This window comes from Zingiber officinale, chromosome 1A (genome assembly GCF_018446385.1).
Source record: "Zingiber officinale cultivar Zhangliang chromosome 1A, Zo_v1.1, whole genome shotgun sequence".
Lineage (NCBI taxonomy): Eukaryota > Viridiplantae > Streptophyta > Magnoliopsida > Zingiberales > Zingiberaceae > Zingiber > Zingiber officinale.
In genome coordinates this window covers 1,571,518-1,579,977 of record NC_055987.1, presented here as the reverse complement: position 1 = coordinate 1,579,977, position 8,460 = coordinate 1,571,518, and the positions used below count along the sequence as shown (strand labels likewise).

The 8,460-nt window shown below is 39.2% G+C and overlaps 1 protein-coding gene across 1 annotated transcript; it reads left to right on the top strand.

Annotated features, from left to right (window-relative positions):
- The first annotated feature begins 7,186 nt into the window (after window positions 1-7,186).
- On the top strand, window positions 7,187-7,853 carry LOC121998585. Its single transcript, XM_042553568.1, has 3 exons — window positions 7,187-7,306; window positions 7,394-7,449; window positions 7,553-7,853. The coding sequence occupies exons 1-3, from the start codon at window positions 7,240-7,242 to the stop codon at window positions 7,760-7,762; spliced, it is 333 nt and encodes a 110-aa protein (XP_042409502.1). The 5' UTR covers window positions 7,187-7,239; the 3' UTR covers window positions 7,763-7,853.
- Window positions 7,854-8,460: the final 607 nt, after the last annotated feature.

Below are 8,460 nucleotides of genomic sequence, written 5' to 3'. Positions count from 1 at the left end.
TAGAGAATACCTTAGCCATGAGTTTTGTGACTATCTAGCTGAGTGTGAGATTCTATCCCAACTCACTCCTCCTGGAACACCACAGTGGAATGGTGTATCCGAAAGGAGGAACCGTACTCTATTAGATATGGTACGGTCTATGATGAGTCACACAGATCTTCCTACATTTCTTTAGGGCTATGCTCTAGACACGGCAGCTTTTATACTCAACCGAGTTCCATCTAAGGCTGTAATAAAGACACCATATAAGATATGGACTGGGAGAGATGTCCAGGTGTCTTTTATGAGGATTTGGGGTTGTGAGGCTTACGTTCGACGTCAAGTCTCAGACAAATTAGGACCCAAATCTGACAAGTGCTACTTTATTGGATATCCCAAGGAAACTAAGGGATATTACTTCTACATTCCCAGTCAGCACAAGGTAGTTGTGGCAAAGACTAGGATCTTTCTAGAAAGGGACTTTGTTTCTAGAAAGACTAGTGGGAGTACGTTTGATCTTGAAGAAGTTCAAGATGCGAACAATAGCACTGAAGCCTCGATGGAAGTTGAACTGGAACCACAAAGTGTTGTGGATGATGTTGTTCCACAAAGAGTTGAGGAATAACAACCAGTTCAAGTAGACATGCCTCTTCACAGGTTTGATAGGGTACGTCGTCAGCCTGAGAGATACTCATTTCTCTTGTCTGACCATGATGACATTTTGCTCATAGAGGATGAGCCTACCACCTATCAGGAAGCTGTGATGAGACCAAATTTCGAGAAATGGTAAGAGGCCATGAGATCCGAGATGGAATCCATGTACACCAACCAAGTATGGACTTTGGTTGATCCACCTGAAGGGGTAAAACCCATTGGGTGTAAGTGGGTCTTTAAGAGAAAGACTGACATGGATGGACTTATCTATAAGGGTCGCTTGGTAGCTAAAGGTTTCAAGCAGATTCATGGTATTGACTATGATGAAATATTTTCTCCAGTAGCGATGTTTAAGTCTATTCAGATCATGCTTGCTATTGCAGCTTACCACGATTACGAGATCTGGCAGATGGATGTCAAAACCGCGTTTCTTAATGGAAACCTGCTCGAGGATGTGTACATGACACAACCTAAGGGTTTTATAGATCCACAGCATACTGGCAGAGTATGCAAGTTGCATAGGTCCATTTATGGACTAAAGCAAGCTTCTCGGAGCTGGAATCTTCGATTCGATGATGCAATCAAATAGTTTGGTTTCATCAAGAATGAAGATGAACCTTGTGTCTACAAGAAGGTTGTAGGGGATATAGTTGTCTTCCTCATATTGTATGTGGATGACATACTACTCATTAGGAAAGACATTCCTTTGCTTCAGTTTGTCAAGACCTGGCTAGGGAGTTGTTTCTCAATGAAGGACTTAGGTGAAGCGTCTCATATTCTTGGCATACAGATCTATAGAGATAGATCTAAGAGATTGCTTGGCCTAAGTTATAGTACATATATTGACAAGGTACTCCTTCGGTTTGTCGTGCAGAATTTCAAGAAGGGATTTCTACTGATGTCACATGGCGTGAGTCTTTCGAAAACTCAAGGTCCCTCTTCTAGAGAGGAGAGAGACCGCATGGATCAGATCCCTTATGCCTCAGCCATAGGATCTATCATGTACGCCATGCTATGTACTCGTCCTGATGTCTCGTATGCTTTGAGCATGACGAGCAGATACCAGTCTGATCCAGGTGAAAGTCACTAGATAGAGGTCAAGAATATTCTTAAGTACTTAAGAAGGACTAAAGAATATTTCTTGATATATGGAGGTAATGATGAGCTAGCTGTAAAGGGTTACAGTGATGCCAGCTTCCAGACCGACTAGGATGATTATCGATCACAGTCGGGGTTCGTGTTTTGCATTAATGGTGGTGCTGTGAGCTGGAAGAGTTCGAAGCAGGACACAGTCGCTGATTCTACGACAGAAGTCGAGTACATTGCTGCATCAGAGGCAGCAAAGGAGGCAGTTTGGATCCGCAAGTTCATCACTGAACTTGGGGTGGTTCCTAGCATTGCTGACCCCATTGAGCTCTATTGTGACAACAATGGAGTTATAGCACAGGCTAAGGAACCTCACTCACACCAGCGGACCAAACACATATTACGGCGCTTTCATCTCATTCGAGAGATTATCGACAGAGGGATGTTAAGATTTGCAGAGTACCCACAGAAGCTAACATCGTAGATCACTTGACCAAGGCTTTGGCACAGAGGAAGCATGATGGTCACACTAGGTCATTGGGGCTTAGAGCCTACACTGATTGGCACTAGTGCTAGTGGGAGATTGTTAGTTAGAGCCCTAGAGCCAATCATTTGATGATTGTGTTACGGACTTGTTGTATCATATTCTTATATAAATAAAGGTATTTATTTTTGGTTATTATACTTACTTGTATTGGTGCCAAATAAACTAAGTATAATAGCGTCCTTGAGTAGAAGGTTCATACCTATATCAATCGATTGGTTGAATCGATAGTGAGATGATATAGGGAGCATTACTCTTAATCATTCCTAGTCGAGTATTAACATTCAGGGACAATGTTAATGCGATGAGACTAGCATGTAGGTCAACTCGATGACTTGATCTCACAAGTCATGGATATGGAGATATCAAGTTGACACATGGGTATGCATTGGAGAATGTATACTGAATAACCCACCATGAGAAAGTATTATGGATCGTTATATGAGTGTCATATACTTTCTTATGTGACTATTAGTATGACTACTAGTCCTTAGACCTGAAGTCACCATGGTTCCCTACATAAGGAGTTATGTACTTTGGTTTCGTCAAACATCACCCGTAATTGGGTGGACTATAAAGGTGATTACTGGGTATGTAACGAATTATGTAGAGGGATGTGAGTGATCTAGATGGGATCTATCCCTCCTATATGACGGGAGCGACATCGATATTCTTGATAGAGTGAGACCACGAAGTGCATGACCATGCCCAAATGAGTCAATATGAGATATTGAGCTCATTTGATCGAGTGAGTCTACTTGGAGTTCAAGATTTAGATTGATTAGAGGATGACACGGTCTATGCCTCATATTGATCAATCTAGATGTCTAGGATAGAAGGACATTGTCATATATTGTGAGGAGTCACAATTAGTAGTCACAAGGTGATGTTGGATCTCAACATTCTTGTAACTTGGGTAGTAATGATGTGTTTCTAGATACCGCTCATTACTTATGCTCCTAAATGGGTTTAGGAGCATTGCCAACGTTACAAGAACATATAGGATCACACACAAAGGACAATTAGATGGAGATTAGGTTCATATGATGAACCAAGAGGATTAGATTCATTTGATGAATCAAATTGGATTAAGAGTAATCCTAATTGGGCTAATTGAGTTAGACTCAAGTTGATTCATGTGTTCAATGAGTCTAATTTAGATTATGACTCATTGAATCAATTTAATTAAATGAATTAGATTCATTATATTAAGTTGGCTTGAATCAAATGGTTAGATTAGATCAACCATGAGAGAGATTTGGTCAAGTTTGACTTGACTTGAGAAGGAAGAAGAAAGGTCAAGTTTGACTTGACCATTTGTCACCTCATTTGTGAGTTGACATTAAGTGACCAATAATGATGTGCCACATCATCAAGGCTAGCACATATGTGTGCCACCTCATAGAGGTTACAAATCTCCTATTTAATGTGGCCTCCATATTAAATGAGAAGGGGGTTACAAGCTTTGTGGTGGCCGGCCACTTATGGGGGTTTTGATGAGGTGAATTTCATTCAAGCATTTTGTAATTCCATCTTCTTCCTCTAGCTCTCATTCTTCTCTCCCTCTCCTCCTCCTTGACCGAACACCCTAGGTGCTAGCACACATTTGTTTGGCCTCTCCACCTATTTTGTTCGTGTGGATACTTCTAGAGGATCGTACGCTTGACGATCTTGAGATCCGGTGAACCGTTGGATGAGCGGGATTGCGAAGGGTATCGCATCAAGGGTAAAAGGCTCTTCTCCTCTGTAGATCTAGATGTAGTAAACTTGTACTCGAATTTTATTTTATTTTACTTCGCACGGATCCGGTGGCTGGGGTTTCCGCGACGCGAAAAAGCGGTTTTCGCGGCTCGAAAAACCCAACACCTACAAGTATGAAGCCTAGTAGGCAGGGTAGACTTATAAGAGTGCGGCTTGATTCTAAGGGATTGACCCTTAGGTGGTAGACTTGGAGGAGAAACATTTAAGTAAAAGGTAAGCCTAGTATGTTAGGTAGACTTACAGGAGTATGACTTGATTCTAAGGGATTGACTTTTAGGTGGTAGACTTGTAGGAGGGATCTTCAAGCAAAAGGTAAGTATAGTAGGTTAGGTAGACTTACAGATATAGACTAAGTTGCTTGTTTGTATTTTATATAGTTGTTTTATAGGAACTTAGAGTTGTAAGCAAAACAACGAATAGACAAACGCAAATAAGCAAACCAAACTTAACTCAAGTCGAACCAAACCTAAACCGATTTAGTAGACCCAACCAGCGGTTCGGTAGACGGACTGGGTTCGGTTCAGATTGCTGAGTTATCAGAAATATTGACATAGAAGATGATGTGACAAATGGATTGTGAATGGATCTGTTGAATGTGAATTGATTGTGAATTGTATATTATAAATAAGATACAATATAATTTGTCAAATAGGGGAGATTCTATTGAAACTTTATCATAAATTAACGATGAAAATTAATTTTTTGTCGCTAAGTTACGATACTGATTAAGTTATCGTAGTTCAACAACACAAATTTAATTTCTATTTTTAAAATTATGACGGACATATAATTTCCATCGCTAGAATTGTGACTGACAAATGTTTTCCGTCGCTAACTTTAGCGGCGGAATTAAATTTTGGTTCACTAGCTTTAGTGACGAAAGTTTAGTTCCGTCGTTAAATTTTAATCACAGAAATTTAATTCCGTCGCTAAATGACATCAGTGATTGATATTCGTGCGATTAGAATTATCAGTTGTAAGTGTATATAGCGACTGAATATTCGGTGCTAATCATGGTATTTTTTAATAGTGAACCCACTTGTCATTACCCTATCCAATTTAGGACTGGTTGCTCTGAATCTACATCCTATAGCTATTAAGTCTTCAATTGTAGTATGAGAAATGAATGGTATGAGAGGCGTCAGGTGAGCATTACGTTTTGCTAATTTATATTGTGACAAATATTTTTTTAATGTTCTGTTATCTTTTTGCATTAAAATAATGTGCTAAAGTGATTGGTGCTAAACTGAAGAGCAATCAAACTGCATATGACTAGAACTACAGCAACATTCTTGTTTGAAGTCACCTTTTGATGCGTCTCATTCAAAGGAGTTGTTTGGTGCTCCATGATGAGCTAGCGTCTTCGTCTTTGACACAGATCGATCAGTTCGATGTCTTCGTCAGTGACAACTACTGCGTTGGCTTCTTCCTCGAGTTCTAGTCATCTCTCAGGGTAACCAGAATACTAAATTAAAGTGACTATAGGCTATTATATCGATATTCTTAAAAATAGGATATCTTTCAAATTTAATGTAAATTGTTTTTTTGAATTATTTATCTATTTAATATGAATATTATAACGGTTGGATATGATTTAAAACTTATAAAATTTATTGAAACGGCATTAGCTTCTGCCCATACTCTGTTTATTCGCAAAATGAACTCTTTCTTCTCGGCAACGTAGTGTTACGTACTGTACTGACATTGAAAAAACATATTAAAATATTACCATATCCGAAGTCCATGCACGTACAGAGTTAGAAGCTCGATCAATTAGCCCTCGGAACTTGAGCTGGGGAGCACGGAGCACCTGAAACTTTTTGGAACTCGTAGTGTGCCATTCATTACATATGGGCATTGGCATGGCTGGCTCCGGTAGCGTTAATTTGGCCATGCGGTGGAAGTGAGAGAAAGGGGAGAGAAAGAGAGAATGATGGAGATGAAAGGATCTCAAAAGGAGTTGGTCTCTTTTACTTACCTTCAAGTAGTACTTGTCGATGGTCAACTGCAGAAGCAGAACCACCCTTTTTTCATCCTCAAAAGCATGGCCATGTCGGCCAACTCGTACAGGCAAGTCACTTCACTGCAGTCCTTTCAGTACTGAAGAGCGAGAGGACTCGTCTCGATGGCAAAAAGATGAGCAAGGTAATAGCTGTGTCCGATTTGCCGATTTCTTATACATGATATAGTACTTGCATCAGCTAATTAAAAAAGCTTCTTAATTCAAACATGCAAGAGTCACTTGCTTGATGCTTCTCTAATATTTGTCCGATGTGTTTTGTATTTAACTGATATATATATATATATATATATATATATATATATATATATATATATATATATATAAGAAATGATATTCATCTAAAATTTTCATCTAGAAAATTCATCTAGATAGACACATAAATGATGGGCCCATAAAAAGTGAAATGATGGGTCCCATCATTTATGTGTCTATCTAGATGAATTTTCTAAATAAAAATTCTAGATGAATATCACAGCTATATATATATATATATATATATATATATAATCCTATGAAAATCTAATTTGAGTGATCTTTTCCCTCTGACCGATTAAATGGATTATTTTGAATATAAAAACATATATCGTTTGGAGAGCTGCCCCAATCGAACCCCAACAACGTCGCCACCTTGATGTCTTCATGCCTCCCAAAGCAAAGGCATGCAACGTGCACCGTCTCCCAACACGTGGCGCCTTCCTCGTGCCGTATAATTCCTTTTCAACTAATCCTTGTAATTAACAAGTTAACACATTAACAACCAGAGACTGTGCATTTAATGAGTTACTAATTGAGTTGAATGCAAACGATATTCTTTAAATGTTCAGTTGACCAAGAGAGCTATCGAGTGTTTTTTACCTCCCTCTCTGACTTCCTATTGGCCATTTTGAATATTAAACAAAGATATATTTACATGAACAAGATCCCAATTTTGGGGAACAACCTTCCTAAATCACTGACAGTTATTCCACTCAATGATAAAAATAAATAAAAAATTCCCAATCATTCTATTATTTTTCTTTATGGAAGAGGAAGATCTTGTCTTTTGGACTTTAAAAAATGATCAGCTCCCATGGCTTTGGCTTATAAATAGTGCCTCTGTCAATCAGAAAGTTTCGTCCACTCTCAACTTTAGCCTCTTCCAACTTCCTTTACACTAACTACTATCTATACCTCTCATCAAACACTTTCCTCCATGAAGCATTTTATATCAGCCATGCTTGTTCTATTCCTCCTGTTACTCTCGCCAAACAGGTCTAAAGGTACAGCTTAAGATATTTAATTTTGAAAAAAAAAAATCATACGAAAATATTTCAGATACAGTTTTGATTTTCTTCCCTCTTGTTCAGGAATCAGGTTATTGATGGAAGAACAGTCACTGAATTCCAAACACTACCATCTCCATGTGAGTATATAAATGTATAGCTTGATGCTGTTTCTAGTATATATTGCTTTGCTAGCTCCTCTGATCAGCTCGCTGATACTGTCCTATTGGATGTTGATGGCAGGAGGATAGTTTGAGGAGCCATGACATGAGTAAGGAGAAGAAGAGTGGAGCATTAATCGACAGCAAGCAAGGGGAAGTGCATGTCTACAGCTCGTTGCCGCCGCGACCGGAAACGAAGCCTCCGACGACGATGCAGAAATACCCTGACAACCTAGATATTGCAGGAATGGACTACTCTCCTGCAAAGAGAAAGCCTCCAATCCACAACTGAAGTAGCATACACGCAGCTTAGGAATTTAGTAGTGGGTATCAGTCAGTAGTAGTGGTAGATAGGTAGAACTGTATGTTGAAGGACAACATTGCTGGAAATGCTGCAGTGTTCTCGGACGAGGTCCCATATTTGTAAAGTGGATTAGATGAAGTCGAGTGAGGCCAAGGGAGGAGCCAATTAGCAGTGGGCTGGGAGAGACAAAGATGGGGAGAGATTTGTCTCAAGTGTGTCTGGCTTAATATGCCTTGGAACTATATCAATTGGGGCGATGGCTCTTGCGTCGATCCTGCACCAATTAATTATGGCATTGTGTGTTACTATCACGAACCTAATCATGTCAGGGCGGATCATTAATGCTACTGACAGTACTGCTTTTGAAGGTAGCAAACATGGCTGCATGGTGCTAGCATGGCAGTGTGTTACCATGAATGTGATAACCCACCAAGGTTACGCTGTTGCAGATGTTGACACAGTTCATAACTACGCCTGCAGCAATGCAACCACTTGCTCCATGATAATAAAAACAAATTATACAAGTGCAACAAGTAAATAAAAGGAACAAATATAAAAGAACCATATTCCCTTTCATTCATTCAATTGTATTTCCAATCTAATTCAAAAAACAAAGGCGCCGCCTGATTAAAAGAAAATTGAAGATAGTAAACAGATGAATGAATGAATTAATTAAAAAGCTTGGA